The sequence below is a fragment of the Mesitornis unicolor genome, unplaced genomic scaffold (assembly GCF_000695765.1).
Source record: "Mesitornis unicolor isolate BGI_N332 unplaced genomic scaffold, ASM69576v1 scaffold45910, whole genome shotgun sequence".
NCBI lineage: Eukaryota > Metazoa > Chordata > Aves > Mesitornithiformes > Mesitornithidae > Mesitornis > Mesitornis unicolor.
The window spans coordinates 761-22,923 of NW_010161166.1; the positions used below are offsets into that span (position 1 = coordinate 761).

General features: G+C 44.7%; 1 protein-coding gene across 1 annotated transcript in view; it reads left to right on the plus strand.

The window, feature by feature from the left end:
* The window catches only part of BRAT1 (BRCA1-associated ATM activator 1), a gene marked incomplete at its 5' end in the record, with an annotated part of 8,601 nt that extends 530 nt beyond the window's left edge, over window positions 1–8,071 (plus strand). Inside the window, 11 exons of the mRNA XM_010192074.1 lie at window positions 67–214; window positions 1,133–1,505; window positions 1,597–1,716; window positions 2,866–2,957; window positions 3,215–3,333; window positions 3,868–4,054; window positions 4,438–4,511; window positions 4,937–5,039; window positions 5,845–5,943; window positions 6,954–7,132; window positions 7,340–8,071. Coding sequence (XP_010190376.1) covers window positions 67–214; window positions 1,133–1,505; window positions 1,597–1,716; window positions 2,866–2,957; window positions 3,215–3,333; window positions 3,868–4,054; window positions 4,438–4,511; window positions 4,937–5,039; window positions 5,845–5,943; window positions 6,954–7,132; window positions 7,340–8,071 — 2,226 coding nt within the window. The remainder of the gene's footprint in view (window positions 1–66; window positions 215–1,132; window positions 1,506–1,596; window positions 1,717–2,865; window positions 2,958–3,214; window positions 3,334–3,867; window positions 4,055–4,437; window positions 4,512–4,936; window positions 5,040–5,844; window positions 5,944–6,953; window positions 7,133–7,339) is intronic.
* Window positions 8,072–22,163: the final 14,092 nt, after the last annotated feature.

A 22,163-nucleotide genomic window follows, 5' to 3' on the forward strand; every position in this document is an offset into this window, starting at 1 on the left:
TGCAGCCTCTCCACGCCCCGTGAGCCCCTTTGCTTGCCATTTACTCTGTGTGTTCTCTGGCCTCAGCAGGAGAAGCTGGTGGTCAGGCTTTTTGGCAGGGATGGGCCTCTGAACAACGCAGTGTGGGAAGATGCATCTGTGCGAAGCGGCTGGGTGGAGGGTGTGCACAGCATGATGCAGCACCAGCCTGCCCTCCACTTCCTCTGTGATGATGGTGAGTACTTCTATGACTGGGAACTCCCCAAATCCTCCGTGTCTCTTCCATTCAAGTGTGTTGCACAGATCTCAAATGAGAGAGACAGGAGTTATCATTTACTTAAGATGAAAATAAGCCATTTGTGAAGAACACTGAAGTCATTGTAAAGTGGTGGGGTTTTTGTTAAATTAGTGATACATCTAACTTTTTTCCTTATTTTCTTTCCTAAATGCTGAAGATGGTGCCCTTTTTAGATGGAAAAGAGGCACATCTTATGAAACACATGATAAAAATAACTTACTGAAAGTCTTCTGTGTTCTTATTTGTAACTCTTACTAAAAGGTACATTTTGGTATGGTTTTAGTGCAGAAAAGCTAACCAGGGGCTCATTTATCTCTTAATAATTGCACACATTTGAAGTCCCATTGTTGTTATAGAGGTACATAAATTCTGCTGTTAACACCAACTTGTACAGAGGGGCCTAAAAGACAAGTGGTATTAACGTGCAGCATGTGCTGCTGTCCATGTAATCAAAAAGTAGTGCTGTTGCTGCCGTTCATGTTTTTCCTATTGGCTGCGTCCAGAGATGGTACAGGCTCCTTCCATAAACACACAGCAAGTGTGCTGTCAACAGTCCTAATGTTACTAATGTTATATTGAAGTTTTCTTCTTTTCCTGTGTTATTAAAACACCTGAGGATGTGAAAACAATTTTACTTTCTTCTTTTGTTTGCTTTTTATTTGTTGTCAAGGACTAGCTGACATTGAAATGCTGCAGACACTACAAAATAAAGTGTAAAAACCCCCACCAACACCATTTAAAGCTGTGTGGTACTCGAATTAGAATAATATATGGTTGGTGTGCAACAAGGCTCCCCCTCACAATAAGAAGACTGTTGGTTTCTTTCCTCCAGTGACTTGTTTTGTTTTCACACAGGAGGCATAAATGTGATCTTGGCTCTGCAAGGGGATCCCAGCCTGTTTGTGGCTTCAGCTGCTAGTCAGCTTCTGGTGCACATGCTCACCCTCTCTGTAGAGTCTGAAACGACTGAACCTCTCAGCACAAAGGACAGTGACTGGCCAGTGTGTGCACAACTGATTGTAAAGTGGATAGAAGACTCCCTCCAGTCCAGCTCTACCTCTCAGACCAAGCAGTCGTTAAAACTGTTAACTAGTTTGTTTGGCAGTTGTCATGCTACATGGACTGAAGTACTTTGGTTACGCATAGCAAAGCAAATAGAATCCTTTTTGTTGGAAGAGACTGTTGAAGCACAGCACATGCTGGCAAATCTTTTGCTTAGCATGGCATGGTAAGGATCTTCTGGGACCTTGGATCAGTATGAGATGTATCTGTTTTCCATTGCCTAATAGGACATGTTACTTACACTTCTTTCTTCTCAGGTCCCCTGTGTTTTGTGACACTGAAGGCAATTTTTGGGCACTTGTGACTTCTGCTCTGGAACGCTTAACCCCCATGCAAGCAGGCCCTTTGGCAGTGGGACTTCTGAGGCTCTACAAATGGTAGGACTTACTGTAATGAAATTTTTGCACTCTGCAAACGTTTTCTGTACTAATATCTCTGCTGTCTTTCCAGGAACTGGTTTTTTCCTCACTGCATTTTCCACTATGTTCCTTAATATGTAGGGCTTGTTGACAAGAAACATGCCAGTAGCTAACAAGCTTCAGACACTGATAGTAAGAATAATACAGCTTCAAAGAGAGAAACGAAAGGAGTCAATATCATGCTTATGTGTATACAGTTGCATCTTACCCACAGGGAGCCAATTTCAGGAAGAAACAGCAAACTCCTTTAACTTTATAGTGCCAAGGTTGGTTAAGATGGACACAGTTTGACTGCCTGTCAAACCCAGTAGTCTCTGTTCAATTTTCTCTTTTACAAAAAACACTGACTAGTGTAAGAGTTTTCACTGCTATCCAGCAGAAGTGTGTTCTTGAGACTCTGTCAACAAGTTGCAGAATAACTTAGGTTAGAAGGAACCTGTAGAAGTGATCGAATTCAATCTCTTTCTCAGTTCAGGGCGAACTTCAAAGATAAATCAGGCTGCTCAGGGCATTCATCATTCAAGTTTCAGATGTCCCCAAGGATGAGGTTACCATAGCTTCTCTGTGTAACCTCTTCCAGTGCTTAACCACTTCACTATTAAAAGTATTTTCTGTATATCCAGTTGAAATATACCCTGTTGCAATTTAAGATTCTTGTCTCATTGTACACCTCTAAGAAGCCTGCCTTCCATAACTCCCCTTCAGGTAGTGTAAAAGCATCAAGAAATCATCAGATGTTAAATGAATACAGCATCTATGGGTACTGATTTACAGGCTAAGTAACACCTGTGTCTTAAGATATAAGGACATCATCTGGTTGAGAAAAATGCCTCTCTCTAAACCCCCTTCTTACACAGAATCCTACTCTCTATTTGCTTAGCTTAATAAGGCTGCTTATAAATTCCAGAGCCATTTCTCCTCTGTTTTCAGTTAGCCAGGGAAGCTTGGAGGAAGGCTTGAGTTGTGATAATACTTTCATTGCTCTGTCATTGCTGGCTTATTTAAAAACCTGTGTGAAAACCATTATTTTGCTCAGCATTTGGGGGCAGATGTTTGGGAAGGAATTGAAGTGTTCTTCTTTTGGTAACTGCTGTTTCCTCCTTGAAGCCCACAAGATGTGAGAATTCAGGCACTGACTGTTCTACTTCAGCCAATGGACTGTATTTTGAGAGCAGCCTCCCAGCCTCTGGAATATGCAGGTACAATTGTGATAGCAAAGTTAGAGGCTAGTCTGCTTGCCAGAGTTTTAAGTGTCTGGTGCAGACAAAACTGGAAGAGGAAGAGTAGAAGTAGTCAAGGACAGTAGCAGTGTTTGTGGTGAAGTGCAGCATCCTGCTGTCAGTTACATTTTAAGGGATATTCATACTGCATCACCTGAAAATCTGGATTAATTTCAAAAATCATAGTCCTTTATACTCACTAAAAACCTGAGCTCTTCCCTCCTTTGGCCCTCTAGGTTTGCTGGATGAGTCTGTTAGTGATCCTGCCACTGTTGAAAGTCTTCTGTCCTCCAAGTCATCTTGTGTTAGTCTCCTGTGTCAGACCCTCGCTCATCTGCGGGAGCTGCTTTCCCTGGTAAGAAGAAGGAAAAAAGCTTGGGGATCAAATTGGTCTTTGAAAGTCAGCATTAAGATAGGTTGCAAACTTTTATAATAGAGAACTTTTATAACAGAACATGGAGAGGATTTGACAGTGAGGACTTCCATATGTTAAAGAAATCTAGCATAGTAGACTCCAAACAGGAAAACAGAGGAATACTGTGGCTTGTAAAGAGGGACTGCAATTACTTTTAAATCCCTCTTCACAAGCTTTGTTACCATACCTTACTTCTACTGCAATTATTGATCCAGTGAAAATATATAAATTCTATTGGTATATATATATATACCAAAATATATAGTTTCCCAAGCAGTGAGAAGAATCTCCTTCTATCTGTGCAGTAGTTCTTGGAAGAGACGAAGATAACTTTTTTGTAGTTACTAGAACTATGATACCTTAAAAACATGCAAGAAAGTGCAGTTTTTGCTGTCTCCTGACCAAAAACTCCTGCTCTGTAGTCATGTGTGAGATTTTTGGTGAAAACTTTTTTTCTTTCTCTCCTCCCATTAGATCCATTTGCCAGTGGATTTACCCTGCACATCTTTGCTGCGTTCTCTCATGACAATATTACAGTTCTGTAATGGCTTCCTGAGTCCAGCTTCTCCTCTGGGAAGCACGATAAGCCGAATCTTGATCAACTGCTTCCGAGTGCAGAGGTCAGCTCTTGATGTCCTAGCAGTGCTCTTGGAGCAAAAAGGTGAGTTAATCTTTTAACTTTATTTTTTGTTGTTAATTTTGGAAATATTTGACTATTCTGTAGCTGCAAATTTTTCATTCCCCTTCACTGAGCTTTCTTTCAGAAGACTACCACTTCCATTTCTGAAACTTGTTCGTTTAGGCCCCAGTTCCTTCTACTGTGCTGGCTAACCTTAGTTTCTGTTGATGAGCTAGGGCAGGTAATGAAAAAGGTTTTAGTTGTTGTGAGAAATTGAATGTTCCTCCTTTACTTGGAGGACTCTACTTGCTTTCTTCTCCAAAACAGTTTTATAATCCTTTGTCTTTCTGTATTTCAGCAGTTGAATTGTGATTCAGCTGCTCTCTCTCAGTATCAGTCCTTCAGTTTTGTTTTCCATGTTTCAGGCTGTGGTGCACTCATAGAAAGTCTGTTAGATGTCCTTCTGGCATACCTAGAGAGTCCTAACACCAGCCCTACTGTGAGTATAGAACTAAAGAGGGATCCAAGTCTATTAGCTTACCCCAGTGGGGTGTAATTCTGTGAAATTGTGTGACAGTAGTTTTCTTAGCACTGCTTGTATTAGAATACAAAGGAGACTTGTCTTGGTTCTGAGGAGCTTGCAGGAAATATACAGAAAAATTCTTATGAGCAAGTAACCGACTAATACATTGAGTGTTCTTGAAAAGACAGGAGCCATCACATCTAAGAGCAGTGCCAACATACTTAACTTGACATGGCCCTTATGTATTGAGTTCTTTGCATTAAGGGGTTTTGTTTTCTTGCTTTGTTTTGTTCAGATTGCTCTGATGACAACTAAGTTTGAGGCTAAAACAAATTTTATCTAGCATAAAGGCAACTATGCTTGCTCCTGTAGTAAAGTAAATCTGCTTTGTGTTGCTTCAGGTTCTAAAGAAAACGTTTCAAGCTACAGCCGAGTGGTTGGGGCGCTTGCAGGAACTGTCCTACTCCAACAGTCGGTGCCAACAAATTGAGAAGATCTTGAAAGGTAACAGAGCTATTTCAGGTTGGGACAAAAAACAGCTAGTGTCACATATCACAGAATCACAGAATATTAGGAGAAGGGACCTCAAAAGATCATCCAGTCCAACCCCCCTGCCAGAGCAGGATCACCTAGACCAGGTCACACAGGAACGCATCCAGGCAGGTTTTGAATGTCTGCAGAGAAGGAGACTCCACAACCTCTCTGGGCAGCCTGGTCCACTGCTCTGTAACCCTTGCAGTAAAAGAGTTTTTCCTCATGTTCAGCTTGAACCTCCTATGTTCCAGCTTGCTCCCATTGCCCCTTGTCCTGTCTTTGGACATCACAGAGCAGAGCCTGGCTCCTTCCTCCTGACACTCACCCTTTACAAATTTATAAATATTAATGAGGTCACCTCTCAGTCTCCTCTTCTCCAAGCTAAAGAGACCCTACTCCCTCAGTCACTCCTCAGAAGGGAGATGCTCCACTCCCTCCATCTTTGTGGCTCTGCGCTGGACTCTTTCAGGCAGTTCCCTGTCCTTGAACTGAGAGGCCCAGAACTGAACACAATATTCCAGATGTGGTCTCACCAGGGCAGGGATATGCTCTTGCCTACCTTTCCTGCCCAAAGCACTTAGGATTAATTTGTTTGCAATTATGTTGAATTTGGATTTAGCTGCTCAGATAGTACTTTGAAGAACTCTGAGAGAAGCACGCAGCAGCAGCAAAAGGGATTGCATCAAATAAAATGTTACAGAGGTTGTACAGTGATTGCTTCAGTAAGGCTTGTTGCCTTTCACGTCCATTCAGGCTTGTCACTTGGCTTTTACAGATGTGTTTCTGGTGCTGCAGAAGCATTTGTGCAGTCCTTGCTGGGAAGTAAGAGATTCTTCTCTGGAGTTCCTCACTGTCCTGATTAAATGCTTGAGAGGTAGGTGCAGAGATTTAACAGTTCAGATTGGAGGAGCATTTCTTTAACGTTATGAAAGTCAGTCAGGCTTGTCAAGCATCCTCTGACCTGTAACTGGAGGGCTAAGAAAAGAAGTGTCAAGATTTTTACTCTTAGATCATTATCAAAATCTCACAAAAAGATTAGTGAACTTACCCTACTCTTCTGTTGAACTCAGATTGCTATGCTCTCCTCAATGGCAATTTTGGCAAGTTAAACTGAGGGGTGTTGAGACATGTATGTCAAGGCGGGTGACTGCTTAGTGGCAGATAATACTGTCTCTTTTTGCAGTTTGCTCTGCAGTGAAGTCTGTTTGGTTTCACTCAGCAGGCTGGGGGCTGCGCTTTAGGAGGCTGAAAGCCTAGATCTGCTTTGCATGCTATGGATTAATTCCTGATTTTCCACTTTACCAGTAGCTCAGACTTTGCGGCAGGTAGCAGTAAGGCAATGTTAATTCTCCTATGGTAGCTCTGCGATGTTGGAAGAGAGGGGGGATGTTGTCATCTACTGTTGTCCCCAGGTCACAAAGGAAGTATCCAGCACACTCAGCTGCATTAGCAGTTTACCCTGCAGCCCCTCTCAGTGCTGCATTTGCGTTCTTCTTCTTCGCCATAGGCCTTGACAACAAGGGAGAGACTATTTTTTCCTCCTTTCAGCAAAGGCATAAATTTGAGGCTGAAACCATGTCCCCACTTGCCCAGAGAAAGTTTTTTTCTTGCAGCTAGAACAACTGTAAATGGATTTTTCTGAGTTCCAGTGTCTAGCAAGGCTTGACTGAAAGTCACCAAGCACTGGAAAATGGGGAGCCTGACACAGAGTATGTGTGCTCTTGTGAGCAGCTGCCTGGTCTCTGCAGTGGCTCAGCTCACTGGCAGCTGTCCCTGCAGTCAGTGGACATCCTTGTATGACGCAAAGAGCTGTTTGCATTGGAAAGAGCTTCATACCCTGAGAGAATAAAGCCTTGCTTCTTTGGATTGCTGTCTTGTTTACAGACTACGATGAGTTCAGGCAGTCCCTCCTGTCTTCAGAGGTGCCGAGGCTTACAGAAAATCTTCTTGATGATCCAGAAAGCTACGTACGAGCGAGTGCTGTGACTGCTGTGGGACACTTGGCCTTCATTACTTACTTTGCTCCAGAGCTACCTGTCATAGGGAATCAGTATAATAAAGAGGTATGATGACTTTGTATAGCCCGCTGCAGAATCAAGCAGAACTACACATCAGTTTACTACTCTACTACTTAGAACTTTCTTGACAAATCTCATGCAGGCAGATTTCACAACCAGTAAAGGAAAAAATACATTTTTTACTTCAGCTGCCCTTGTTTCTTCGTGTGTTCCTCCCCTCATTGTGCTTTCTCTCTGTCTCTTTACATTTAGAACATTGTAACAAAGCTTCAAGAAATATTGTCAACGGACCCAGAGGGCTTTCCTAGGAGGGCTGTGATCCGCATCTTCACCGAGTGGCTGAGACAGGGCTGCACAGGTTCGCTGGAAGATACAGAGCAGTTTGTCTCTAGAGTGGTCCAAACCATGGAGCATGACTTAGACTGGGAAGTCAGACTTGGTGGTTTGGAACTGGTTGAAGTTTTCTGTACTCAGACAATTTGCCAACTTGGCCCTTCTAAATGCCCATATGCTCCCATTTCATCTGCAGTCACTACTTCCATTCATCAGGATAAGTCGCTGCAGATATTTTGCCGAGCAAAACTGTTCAGCTTTTTGTTTCGGTCTTTGTGTGACTGTGACAAACCAGTAGGTCAGACAGCCTGTGATGTACTGCTTGGCTTAAGAGCTAATTTCTATCCAGTTGGTACCCTGAAGGAGTCACAGGGGACTGGAGATTCACATGCAGGGGATGGCCTTGCATGGTTACAAAGGACACTAAGGCATGGTTCTCTGGCCCAGAACTTCCCCACAGATGGTGGTAATGGGCTGGATTTTCAAGATCCAGAGAGCATGATGCTAGCTTTGGGTACAATAGACTTAAAAGAGCTACGTGATGAGCTAAGTAAAAGTAGTGATCATGTGGAAAAAAGCCCCCTGTCCCTCTTACAGGACATTCTTGCTACTGTGGGGACAGTAGAGGAGAATGAAGCTGACTGTTACTGAAGACATCTTTTGCTCTGAGGGAGCAGTGCTTAAGCAGTTTTCTTCTGGAGGAGAATTTTTTTGCTACTAGTCATGAAGCCTTTCTTGAGAGAGGATAAAAAACAAGTGTTATGCTGAATGGAGAAAAGGATGGTTTCGTTAGCTGTTAAATGGGTTAGAAAATATTTGCTTTAATACTGTTGAATTTTCTTGTTAAAAAGTGTAGTTTCCAATAAACTGCGTTTTGTTTTTCAAAGCGAGCACATTAAGAAATGCATTTGTTCTTTTCTTTAAGTCGTGTGTCTTTTTAGAAAGCACCAGATCATGTTTACATAAGGAAACATATTTTAAAAAAACAAAACAGTGACTGAAAACAAGTTGTTGCATGCTCCTTTTAGAGCAGGAGTAGCTAAAACTGATGGAGGCTGGTTTTAAGGGATGCTTGTTTTGACCTTGTCCATATTGTCATTCTAAAAACAGAGTTTTCCAGTTCCCTGTTGCATTTTGAGGTCTAGCAGAGAAGGTGGCATTTAAAGAGTCAAATGCTAATCATCCTTAACATTACAAACCTTCTTTCATAGTTAGCATCTTGTTTGATCTCAGCAGTGACACTAAAAAGCTGACTTTATTTTTAATTGAAGCCAGAAGCAAGTCTGTCTTGCTGAATTTTTCAAGTGCTCCTATTCTCCATTCCTAAAGAACTAGGATAGCTTTTAACTAGTAAGAGAAACTGACAACCTGCAGCTTTTTCATGATAGAATAGATCTATGCCTAGTTTTGGTAAACAATTAGAAAACAGCAGATGTAGTGCAAATGGCACTATTTTTTCTGAGAAAAAATTGCCAATTTTTTAAACTCTCAGGGGAGACTGTAGTTTGCAACTTACTCCCATGTCTTGCCATGTGCTAACAAGAAATCTGAAATCTAGGAGAGGAAAAAAAAAGTACCTTTACCAAAAGAAGTGCCATGTTGTATTCCTTTCTGGGACTGAGGTGTTACTTGGCATCCTTTATCCTCCTGCAGCCTGTGTAGAGGCAGGAACACAACACACATTTTAGGCTAATGGAGACTATAGCATCTAATGCAGTGGAAGAACTTCTACAATCTCCTCCTTCAATATTAACCCTGCAGCAGTACAGTGGGATGCAGTTTGAATTTCTTGCTGCTGAGGTTGAAGGTTTACTCTGTGCCTTTTAATGAAGTTAGCACAATTACCTATCGCTCTGTGCACAGCTTTATGTGTGACAGAGCCCTTGGGTGTTGTACCAGCAGCTATTAGGAGAAAGCAGCTCTGCTTCTGACACACAATTCCAGCTGAGCAGTGTCTACACCTGCCAAAAGACAGAAGATACTATAAATCAGACCTTTCCCTGCCACTGCATTTTTCTCAGAAATTGAAAGGGTTAGTGAGAGAGAAGGGATTTGCTTTTAAAGAAGCAGAGATGGTTTATGGAGTTTTAGCACTCCTGTCTGCTGAAGGATTTATAGCTCCAAAACTAGCATTGTGTGTTGGCAATAGGTCAGATATGCTCCAGGGAAGGAGTCAGCAGGTTGCTGGGTAAACATCTTCCTCCCGTTCAGCACTAGAATTCTTGTGATTTCAGGGTTGTGCACTTTAGGAGACTCCAAGGAATTACTCACATACCAGCAAATTGAAAAAGTGACTTGTTACAGAAGGGAAACTCCACTGGTTATTACCGAGGTCTCTTGACTCCCAGACCTATTAATTTTTAATGGAACTTTTTCCTTTTTATATCAGCTGGGGTGATGCTGACACTGTTAAGTTTATACCGTTTGCCTAATTGCAGTCCAAAGTCTTGTTTATACGCAGGATGCTTATACACTAAAAACCCCAATGTACAACAAACTGGGAGGGCTCCTTATCTTTAGAAGTGGAATTAAGGACTCCTTTAGTCTTCCATTAAAAACAGGTCTCCACCTCCAGCAATTTGGTGGAGCTGAGTTTGTACCAACCTCTCTTCTGAGCTCACTACATTCCCTTACTTTGTTTTCTCTGCTGCTCTAGTTACAGTAGAGAGTCTTATTAACACTGAGATTCTTGGACTGACATCCTGCACCCGATAATTGGGAGAAATGTGAAGAGTCACACATCTGAGCAGTGCAAGAAACAAATGCCAGAGAACAGAGAGATTATGGGAGATGAAAGCAAAGGAAAAATCCCATGTTTCTTTCCACAGAAAATGAAGGCAGTGAGTCTTACGAGATGAAAATTTAGCTACTGAATTAGTAAACACATACCAACAACTGCTACTGTGACTCATCCACCATGCTGGGAAGCCATACGTTCTATAGGATGCCCATCTTCACACACTCTTAAGAACTCACATGCAAGCCCTACCCCACTTACTTACACTGCTAACTCATTTTCAACCCACTTCTTACCAACCAAAGCTTTTTTTTGCACCTCCGCAAGATCCTTATCCCAGCCACACAGCTTCCTGCTATTTACACCACGTGGTATGTTTTGCCAAGGAGCTGTGGTTGTGGTGCACCTAGGGGAAGGGTTTAACTCTCAAAGAGAGTCCTGAGAAGCAGACCTGTTAGCCCCACGTGTATACTGAGCAGTCACTTCAACAAGTGCTATTGCTACTTACCGCTTCAAGATGTGGCAACTGTGGTCCCTCTCTACACACCCAGCTCGCTCCTGAGGACTCCAATGATGTAGAGAAGGAGGTGGGCTGCCTGGCCTTCCATTATGGATACAGGAGAAAGTTCAAAGCTGCCTTTTTGGGATGGATTTCTGTGGAAACTGCTGCTTTCACGCCGTCAGTGCTGTAGCTGTATATGGTTCCTGCAGGAGGCAGGCACCACTGAGAGAGTTTTTCCAACGTGAGCGCACACATGCTACAGCTGATTTCAGCACAGGCTGTGACCAGACATGGGCTTTGTCTAGTGCAAGAAGTTTAGGACTGTCATTGGCTTTAATGTGGGCTGTGGATAGCAGGCAGCAGCAATACAAGTGGTATCAATGCAGAACATCACGGATTAGAAAAATTTAAGTCTCTGATGGCTGGTACTGTGAAAGAAGAAGATTACAAAGCTCATTTCAGCTCCTTATCTGCACATGGGCAATGTAAGTTCCGTTGCCTAGTCTTTACACAGGTATGAAATTCCTAGAGTTGCTTTCAGCAGATTTCAACAAAGCTCTGAATAAAGGATTTATCCTTTAACTGTTCAGACACAGGAGAGAATAAGCATCTTTGGCTCAGCCCTACACTAGTAATGGCTTTAGAAAAGCTGCCAAAAAAGGCTGTTAATTTTTTGTTTTAGTACACTGGACATTTCAAAGCCAAAGAATATTCTTTGTCTGATTATACTAATTGCACAGCTTAAAAAATTGGGCCATAAATGTCTAAGGCTGTTGCTTTAGCTTAGATATATGTGATCTGTGATTACAGATCAACTCATGCATTTCTTTGCAGTTTCTCTTGTCCAACTCTAATAAAATTTGCTCTACCATACAATGTGTATTCACCAAGGCTTCTAAAAACCACCATATGTTAAAGAGGAAACTCATCAACCATCACTGCTGAAGTTCTCACTAATTTACAATGGAAAAATGTATCGGTAGCAGCACCTCTGTAGTCTGTGTCACTTCCCTTTAGAGCAGTGGTTTTTGTCCTCTGCTGGGAAATAAAGCACCGCTTAACACAGCCAGACCTCAGCCTGCGTCAGATGCGCTCCTCCACAGCCTGGACAGATCTTACCTATGACCTTGCAAGCCAGCACACAGAGAAATGAAAGGGTTTTCTTTCGAAGCAGCGGTGTGTCTGTGTGAACAAGGTGGAACAAAGCTGGCGCTGCACAGCTGTAATGAAAGCATTTGGGGCTCTGCAAACACACATCACGGATACACTTACAACTCATCCCCAGATGGAACGGGAAATGAGCAGTCCCTGCAGTGCCACAGGTGTCATTACACAACTGTTTCAACTGAAGCAAAATTAAACTAAAGAAAACAATATTTCTATCCATAATATTAACACTAATTCTCTGCTTAGAGTACAGCAGCTTAATGTGCTAAAGGACTGTATTTACTGTAAACATAGAGCAGGGCTACAAAGATACCTTTCACGTGGCTGCCTATTAAAAAACCCCATCCAAACCAAGTTACTCCTTGGTTACTGCTCGCTTTGCGGTTGCCCACTTGTTAAACTCAGTGCAGGGACAGGAACATGCTGTCTGGGACAGGGGGTCCACCTGCTCTTTTGAGGGATAGAGCAGATCAGGTGTAAAGTAAAACCACAACCTTAAACAGTTCTTCTAGAATGTTGGGACTGGATCCATGGTAGGACTGCCCCTTTTCACTCCTTTTCAGTACAAGAGAGGTGAGAATTACCCTTAAGAGATAACATACGCTTTCAAATCTTCAGTTCTCCCATTTCATTATGACGTGGTCCTTATACTTCCAGTCTGCATTGACACTACATCCCCCGAGCTTTCAGGCTGAGTCAGTGGATGGGAGCAGGGAGCTGCCATCAGCGTGCATAGGGACATCAGTGCTTGTCTTGGCTGATCCTTCACCACCACCGCCCTGCTCTAGGAGGTGATGGTTCAGTCACGCTCAGAGCTTTGGCCTCAAATCAGCTTCTGGGCTGGGCTGCAACCAGCACGAAGGAGCTGCAGAGCCAGGTCTGGCAGATGGTGAATCCAGGCTGTACATCTTAAAACACGACTCGGTCCAGCCAAGCCAGTACCAAAATAAACCCTTATTTAGCTGTGTTAGCCATCGCACGTTAAATTCTTACAATTTAGCCGTTATACAGGCTGGGCAGTGGCACAGATGAACCCTGGAGTCCATCACACTCAAAACCAAACACTCTTGATGGGGCTGATCTCGTGATTACAACTCTCATTATGTGCCAACAACAAAAAAGCTGCAGTTGAAACACAAATGGCAATGGTTGCTAAGTGACAGCATCCATACAGGCTTGTCACAGCCGTGAGACAAACAGCTGTGACTGCTCAGCAATCCCATCTTATCCATGTAATTGAGGATAAAAATGCTGTTTTCGTTACCGTCTAGTAACCTTAACTTCAATGTGTCAGAATATTTTATGCTTTAGGTTCTGATAAAGAGCCCCATGAAAACAAGGCTAAAGCCTCTACTGAAACCAGTGGAAGTGAGTTAGATTCAAAATATCTTTAATATTCCATGCTCTTTCCACATATTTTCTTCCCAGTGAACCAGTGCATAAAACAACAAAGCTTTCTGGGCTAAATTGGCCATTTCTGAAAAACAGGGAGCCACATGACTGTTTTCAGTGAGGGTCATTTGGAAATACAACAGCAAAATCAACAAAACCCCACCTGTCAGCTTCTAAAGTGAACCTGTGGGCTGTGTTCAACACTGAAGGTTTCTGCAGTGTTTTGAACAGAGAACTTTTTCAGAGCTGCAAACAACATGTATCCTGATAAAGTTTTAAGATAATTTTTTTAAAAAGAAGATTAAAAAAAGAGTATTGCAACAGGCTGTATACAATAGCTTGCTCACCCAATGTACTCTTGCATGCTCCAGAAAAACTTGTTTGAGGCCATGCTGGTAGCAGAAACAAAGGGACAGATCTGTCAACGTCCTGTGAACAGATCGGAAGTGACCAGGAAAAGCCACTATCCGGCTGCTCAACGGAGCGAGAAATGCACAAACAGGCGTGCACAGCTCAGCACACACAAACACATGAGGTGTATGGGCATAGCCAGGCACTCAGACATGAGGGATCAGCTGCCCATGCAGTGCATCTTGGCATGAAACATCCCACCAGCGTGTGCGTGACCACATTTACCCCAAGCAGCAATTCTCAGCGACTACTGAAGCTAATTATGCCCTTTCCTAATGAATTCTTTTTCAGCTCCACTCACAGAACCCTCAATTTCCAGTGCTGGGAGTAACAGACCTGGTCCCGCTGACAGCTCTAACAGTGCAGGAGTCGCCAGTGCAGTCAAAGCTCATCCACATGGATGAAGCCAACTTGACTGTTGCCTTTGGTCACTATCTCCACATCAGAATATTAAACACTTCTATTTAGCACACTGTACCAGAGTAAAATGTGATTTTTTTCCTCTCCCCTCTATATTTTATCCATAAATGCAGCACTTTTCCTGGCTGTTCTTATTCCTCAGATTGCTTCACCACAGTCAAGAAAACAAGCGTGTCTCATACTGGTATTAAAACCCTGCGTTGCTGCTCTCTAAATCCTGCAGCACAGGGTGAACGTTGCTGTGCAGACAAAGGTCTGACTTTTCAGCAGCACTAAATTAGCCGGCTCAAAGGTGTAGCACGCCGTCTGGCTGGCTGGATAAAAGGCACGTCCTCCGCGTACGCCGCAGCGCTGGCGGGCAGACAGCTCAGCCTCGCTGCTACTACAGACATGGCATCACGGAGGGGAAAAAAAAGAGACACCTCCTGTCTCCCTAATTCCAGTTGAGAACTTCTGCCCCCTAGGGATCAGCTTTGCCTTCCTCCCTAGTTTGGGAGCATCTTCTCCACCCTTTATTTATTACAACAAGATCAAATATCCATCTCCATGGAAACGTCTGTGCTCAAAAGGTTTCTGCACTACGGCTTTACATCCTGCACGGAGGTTTTGGCACTGTTTTATGAAGCAGAAGCTTTGAAATAATCAGCATTCAGGTCTCTACAGAATTGGTTTGATCAGTAATAATCAATAACCTGAGCAGCATGCATGTGCATGTAACTGATGTGCATGCTGCAGAGCAGAACCGCTGCTGCATTACAGCATCTGTGGTCCATGAAGAGCACAGCCACTCAGCTGTACATGGAAGCATCCCATGTCCCAGGTCCTGCAGCTTCCAGGCCAGTTCCCTCACATCCAGAGTAGATGAGGGACACTGAGACGTGTCTTCTTCGATAGCTGCCACCCCAGCACTTTGTGCCCACAGGTGAAGGACTTTCAGCAGCTCTAGAGACCAGAGCCACGTGGGCAAAGCTGCTGAAGCCCATGACTGCCCACTCTGTGCTGTGGCTCAGGCCTTGGAGGGTCAGCTATGGAGCTTGGAGTTACCCAACAGAGACAGCAAGTGGTAACATCCAGCCTAGCAAAGACGTCGTGAATCCTGCATTCAGACTGGTGTTGGGTCATCCCAGTGACTTCCCTCCCAGTAGTGCTGAGCTCCAATTCCTTCAGCACAGTCACTCCTACAACTAAATTCTGCCCACCCCCCCAATAATAATATAAGTAAAACAGACATGGTTTAAGATACTTTTGTCCCCTGTTCAGCTCACCACATGGCCACACAAACTATTAAACTGCCATACTGGGGGCAGAAGCAACCAACCAGGAGAAAACTGCTCAAATGGCCACTGCAGCTGCGGTGACAGAAAGTTAATGTGGAGCTGAAGCCTCAAAGGAAATCCTAGATTCGGCTTAAACCTCATATCAAGAATACTCAGGACAAAAAGGATTGAAACTGAACTCACTCGCAAGACACACGTTTTCACAGGCATGTCCCGAGAAGGGCAAACAGGGAGCAGAGAGCACGCGAGGCCACGTTAGCACCGAAGCAGAGCTAACAGCACCAATCTGGAGAGCATCAGCCAGCGCCTGGGGCAGGAGGGAGCCCCATCTCACGGCACTACCAGGGCAGATCCTGCTCCTAAGGAATTCAGACTGCATGTTGCTACTGCTTGCGGCAGTGGTGAGCCCCGAGTTGCCCATATGTATGCAGAATGTGATTTTTATAATCACATTAGAAAAATTCAGAATAGCAACTGTGCAGGGAGCAATCCAGCTGCCAGCATTTAGCCTTATCCTAGGGCACAGGCAGAATACGCCAAGCCTGAATTAATACCGCATAAGCTGCACCATGCTGAGTTTCATGGCTTAATTATAAAAGAGAAAGCAATAATCAAGGGATCTGTAAGGCTAATAAATGCTCTGAGAACACCGAATGTGACACAAGAGCCACAGCCAATGTGACAGGACATGAACACGTTTAAAAAGCACATTAATCACACACCGTGTATTAATTCACAGCTGGTTTCCAGTGACAGCACTTGGCCTTTAGCCACCTTTGTAGCATCACAGGGTGCAAGCAAATCATCACCTAGCCCAGAGCAAAGGGGGCTGTAGTTTACCCACTACAAAAATTAAAAAATAAATCCCTGACATGTATCAGTCCCCCAGACACAGATATTAGCTCTGAATTAAAGCTCTGCAGCCCTAGGGCTCTCCAGTGTCGTATGCACAAGCTCACTTTAGCGCTCACACCTGGACCAGCACTGGGAGGTTTCTGGGTCAGTGCTGGTGACCACAGGACTGCACAGCGCGAGTCACCTGGCCAAGGACAGCACAAGGAGAAAATCAGGCCCCTGGCAAATTCTCCAATCATCTCTGCAGTAAAATACTTGAAAGCGCTTCTGTTTCTCGGCGCCTCCAACTATCTCTCCTCTCTATCTCGTATTTCATCTCGCTGCAGCTTTTTAATTGCGCAGACAGCTCGTTGTGGGGCTTTGCCTCTCTCTCACAGACTTCTGTTCTTCTGTATGGAGTACATTTTTCTGTAGAGGGTACTGGCTCCAATTACCTTATTGCCCATGTGAAACTTGATGTCTCCATCTTAGGGAAAACTCTGATAAACCTTAATATGGAGATGCCATCATTAACCCCTCCACCTGCTTTATCACACAGCAACCCCCCAAATTCCTGTAGATGAAGATGCCGATGCAGGACATGACCCAGCCCTTTACTGGTTGCTGGCATCTGCAAGATGCTCCTTGGGCTGAAATGCTGCAGGACTGGGTGCCAGTCAGGGCTGTATGTATAGAAACTTGAAATGCTCCCAAATATCCACTTCTGCCCAGTAATTTATTGCATCAGAGTCGATTTCCTTACAGCAAACATCTCATCCTCTAGCGCTCTGCAAAGGGCAGCTCTTCACAGTTCTCTGCCCAAAGATCTATTACCAAACCAAAGTGTTTCAAAATAAATAGCTACCCTTCTTCTCTTCCTAATAATCCCGAATTTAACTGTGTCCTACTTAACACCTCCTCTGAAACCAGGAGGTGAGACGCTATTTCTGCTGGCCTCAATAAGTGGACTCTGCTGCACCGCAGGGAACACACAGTCCCAGTACCAGGCTGAATGGAAGGATTGCTCAGGCAGCAGCCTCCTTCCTCATTATGCCTAAAGCCTAATTGGGAACCAAGGGGAAGCAATAGTGAAAATAAAAAATAAAATTAAATAATTGATAATCGCTCTGTACCTTCCCCAGATAGTCTATGCGAAGCCAAATTTGTACACTGAAGTTGGATTCTCCTTGCTGTAAAAATACATATCTGCCCCCTCTTCTGCCTCTGCGACCATATGGGGACCTGAAATCATCCATGAATGAATCATGGAGCATCCACACTGACTTCCCACAGGGAGAGATTTCAAACATGAAAACAGTGGTAAAAAGGGAAAACAACCCTGCACATGGGCACAGCTTAGGATAAAATTGGCACAAGACGGATTTGGACCAGCTACTGCCCAGACCTGTGGGTTGACAGCCTCTTCTCCAAAGTCTCTAACACCAGTAAAAAGCTTAACTCTAAATAAACCCAGAGCATGAGAAGCTGCCCAGGATGCACATGGAAGCGTGATCTAGCAACTTATTTGCAAATAAATAGCTTCATTTCATTCCCCCGCAGATCTTCTGCCCAGTGTTTTCATCTTCACTCCAATAGCTGTTCTCTTTTTCTCTCTCTTATCTTTTCCTCCAGCGTCAGCTCGTGGCAGCAGATCGCACTTGCTCATCAAAGAAGGACTGGGCTCTTTTTGTTTGTTTCTTGAAGCCTGCAGCACTCCAGTAGCACCAACCAAACACTTGTTTTCTTTAATGTTCCTTCCCAAGCCTGCCAACAGAGGCTGGACCATGCCAGGACACAGCAGAGAGGGACAATTTTGCTGGTCCAGTGCATCTTCTGGACAGAGCACGAGCATTGGCTTAGGAGCACCAATGCCTCCACTCCATCACCTGTCAGAAGGTGCCTGCTGCTGTCTTCTACCATGTCCTACTGCGAGAAGGAAACTGTCCTTCACTGCTGCCCATCTGAGCTGCTTCACTCGTATTTCTTAAGGGAATCATAGGAAAACGCAAGCAACACACATCACTATTCACTCTTCTCTCCATGAGGTTCATGTGGGGCTTTTTAGGGAAGGGAAATGGATAGGGTGCAAGGGAGCATCCCAGGGCATGGCCTGGCATGTAGATGGGGGTGGCCTGGGGAGCAGCTGGGCAAATGAGGGGCTTTTCCACAGCACCAGCACAATACACCGCATACTTAGGGTATCAAATGGAAGAGAAAAGGATCATTTCATCTCTCTTTCATGCGCTCTGATGCACACAGAAGGCCAAACCAACAAATTTCAATGAGGAAGCACAAAGCTCCTCTAGTCTTGTCAGCCATGGTCCCTCAGGCTCTCCTGTTCTAGGTGAAAGAATGCTTTAATAATTCCTCATCTCCTGCTTCAGGCCCTCTGTCTACCAGAAACACCAAACTGGATCTTCAACTTGCAAAGGGAGCAAACCTGTCCCCAAACAGGTCTATGCTACATCCTCCCAGTAACTCCCAGGATGATAAATCCCAGTTTCCACAGCAAACCAGTCATGCGTGTTTCTCCTCTTCCTTTCCATCACCATTAATATGTAGCAGATCTCACCCTTTGGCTTTGCCGCCTGTTTCTCCTGGCAAGTTTTGCAGCCACCTTATTTTCACAGAAGCAGCAGCATAAGACTACATTATTTTTTTCTTTTTTTGTGTGTGCATTCCCTAATCCTCCTCCCTGTGCACAGCACAGTCCAAAGGTGAGACAGCTCCTTGCCCAGCTGTGGCTACAATTGCATTAGGACCAAAAGCAAAGTAGCTGCTGATGATTGTGCAGTGCTGCACAAATGTAGGTCAGCACTTTGTGGTTGACCAGCAGAGACAAGAAGACCCGAACCCACATTGCTCTCTCTAGACTGCTACAAATGTCCAAACTTTGGAAAAGTTTGCTCATGTGCGTTTACACTTTGTGATGGCAGCACAGACTGGAATTAAGAGGCACCCCGGCCTCTTTGAAACTGCCTCAAGATTACAAGGATGCAGAAATAACACTCTGACTTTTGAATAGCCAGAACTCATTATAACAGAAGAATATTTCACACCTGCAGCGAGCAATTTACTTTCTGAAAAATAACTGCACAGATACTTAGAATGTAATCCCACTGGAAGAGACCCACTGCAGAAGCCCTGGGTCCAACTGAAATGGTGAAAAAGAACTTGAGAGTCAGAAGGGAAATTGCCCCAGTTACGCTGCAGGTCAGTGACAGGATGGAAAAGGCCCTGACCACCACTGCAGAGCTCACCCTCCATCACCTCAAGGCGGCCGACTGATGCTGCTGGTGGACACCTACCTCCGGTCAGATGCCCAGCAGCCACACATCAACCTGGGGTGACAAACAAGAGACCTGGCACAGGTCTGCACCACCAGCCTCATACACCAACACCCCAGCTTGACTGGCAGGACAGGGCACAAAGACCCCATCAGACAGGCTGAGGCTGAGTGATCCCCTGGCTGTCTTGCCCAGCTGCTAATGAGAAGAGGGATAACCCAGTATAGCCCCAGGAGGGATTTAGAAATACACACCATGACCCTTCATTTCCTAAAGGCCAGGTGGGACCACAAAGTCACCTCCTCAGAGCAGAAACTACTGCAATTCACCCCATCCTTGCTCTGCTGTACACAGGACCACATGTTTGGCTTGCAGAAAGGCATCTTATCTTGATTGGAAAACACTACCATATGGAAAGAATTTAACTTTCCCTAGTAATTTGTTCCAGCAGCTAATCAACTTCATTCTTAAAAAAATTAATGGCTATTTTCTCATCTCAATTTGTCTGACTTCAGCCTGCAGCTGTGGGTTTGGGCCGTGTCTCTTCTCTCTGGCTTAACCTGCCCTCGGGTACCTGCCTTTTCTCCCTGCAGAGCTATTTATGTGTTGCTACACTATTTTCTTCAGCTAAACAACAGTTCCTTAAGTTCCAGACTTAGGCACTGGTTTGGGGATGTTTTTTATCCCACTTCTGAAGATGTGCTGCTCCATGACGTATCCTGCACTCACCAGACCCAAGGCACATGCCTCTGTATTTTACATGGAGGCAGCAGATCGTGGCCTCTCTAGGAAACACAACTCCGCATAAACAAAGGAGTTTAGAAACAGAATAATGATTGCTGCTGCTCACTGCAGATAAAGGCCACTTGTGGTGAGCATCACGTCTCTGCTGCAACCAGCTTTAATCACAGCTGAGCTAATGCTGAGCGAAGCCGTCCCAGCGCTCTTCCACTCTCTTCCTAGCCTTAAATCACCATCCCCTCCGATTCATGGCACATCTGCCCTCTCCAGCTCCTAGTTGTCTTCTCATCCAATTTTTGACCATCTTCTCCTCCTCCCATTTCCCCTTCCTGTTGTAATCATCTTCTCTTAATAAAAACACTTGCTTCCCAAAAAGTCAGAGAGTGAATGTGTGGCTGTTCCCTCATCCCTTGCTGTGTCCCTGCTCTCCTCTCCCTCACTGGGAGCTCTCCTGGGCAAAGACTTCCCATGTCCTCCCATGTCTGCCTGGGACAAATACATAGTTATGGACATTCAATAACAGCCCCAGTCCTATTTCCCTGTACTGATCAGTCAGTGGTCTGGCAGCTAAGCCAAATATTAGATATTAATTTTAAATGCAATATGTTTTTTAACAAAAAAAGAGCATTTTTTTTGAGCACTTTATCGGGACAGTATTTTTGTCTGGTTTTAGCTCACAGCTTTCTTGGGGCAGGAGCTGAGTCTTTGAGGCTTGTATCATTCTGAATATGCTTGATAATGCACTACCAGCAGCTCGCAAATAGATGATTTAAGTTGATTAATATGAACAAACTTGAATTACAAGCAGCAATCAATTAAAACAGCACAGAGGGCATCTCCTGTGCTTGGGGTAGCAGCTGAAGTGATAGATGCTGTTGCAAAGCCTTGGGCCTCTCTCCTGCCCTCCCCACACTGAATCTCAGGAAGGTTTCCCACAAAGAGCCTTAGCGAGCAGCTGCTGCTGCCAGGAGAAGCTGCTGCTTAGTCTTGGCCTGATTATGATAGCAGAAAATTAGGGCAATTTTTCACCAGTGTTGCTGTCGGTGCCTTTAAGAGCAATGCAGGTCCTGGGGATGGCAGGCTGCAGCATGCAGCAACGGTTTTATTCTGGTGCCCACAAGCCCCACAGCATGGCACATGGTCATTTGTCCACTTCTATGGCCACCTCAGCTCCAGGAAGGTATTTCTGCTGGCCTTTGAAAAGCCCTTGTTTGTGCTGGGTGTGCAGATGGCATTTAAGCTGCCAGGATCACTACAACTCCTGAGGCTGTAGAATCTATTTTTTTTCCTAATTTCATCTTATGTCACTTAGGGACACACTTGGGTCCTGGCCAGGGTGTTCCTTTTTCCTTTATCTAGGGATGGCAGAAATGAGGGATCAAAGCACTGAAGGGATCAAAACATGAAAGCCAGAATAAATGAAGCCATGAAGAAATGGGAATGGAGATCCACTCCCTCAACATAATTAACCTTTCCAACAACAGATAATATTCCCAAATTAAAGGCCATCCTGGGATGCAGAAATACATTCACTCCATGTGTGAGCATCAAGGCAAGTGCAAACACCACTCCCATGGAAAGAAGGAGATCGCATCAGTCACCAGCATAACCACATAACCAGTGCCCTGCTCTCCAGACACCCACTCCTGTGTTCATCTCTCATTTCCAGCAGAGATTAAAGGGCTCTCAGCCCTTGCAGCGTTGTCTTGCTGCTCAGTCTCAGGCTTTTTTGGCGTTTCCCAAAGTGAGGGCTGCCTTTGCTCTTGCTCTTTCATCCCAGGCTTCAGCAAGCCGGGAGGCACCTGCTGCTGCCACCGGCCTGGGAGCACCCATGGGCACCTTCTCCCCGGGTCTGTCCTGGGCTTCTCCTTCTGCCCCGGGACGGGCCCAGCCCGGGCTCCCCCCAAGCACCCACTCACCCTTTCCCCCCTCTCACTTTGCAGGGGGGGTCCGACCCAGCGGGGTGCCGCTCCCC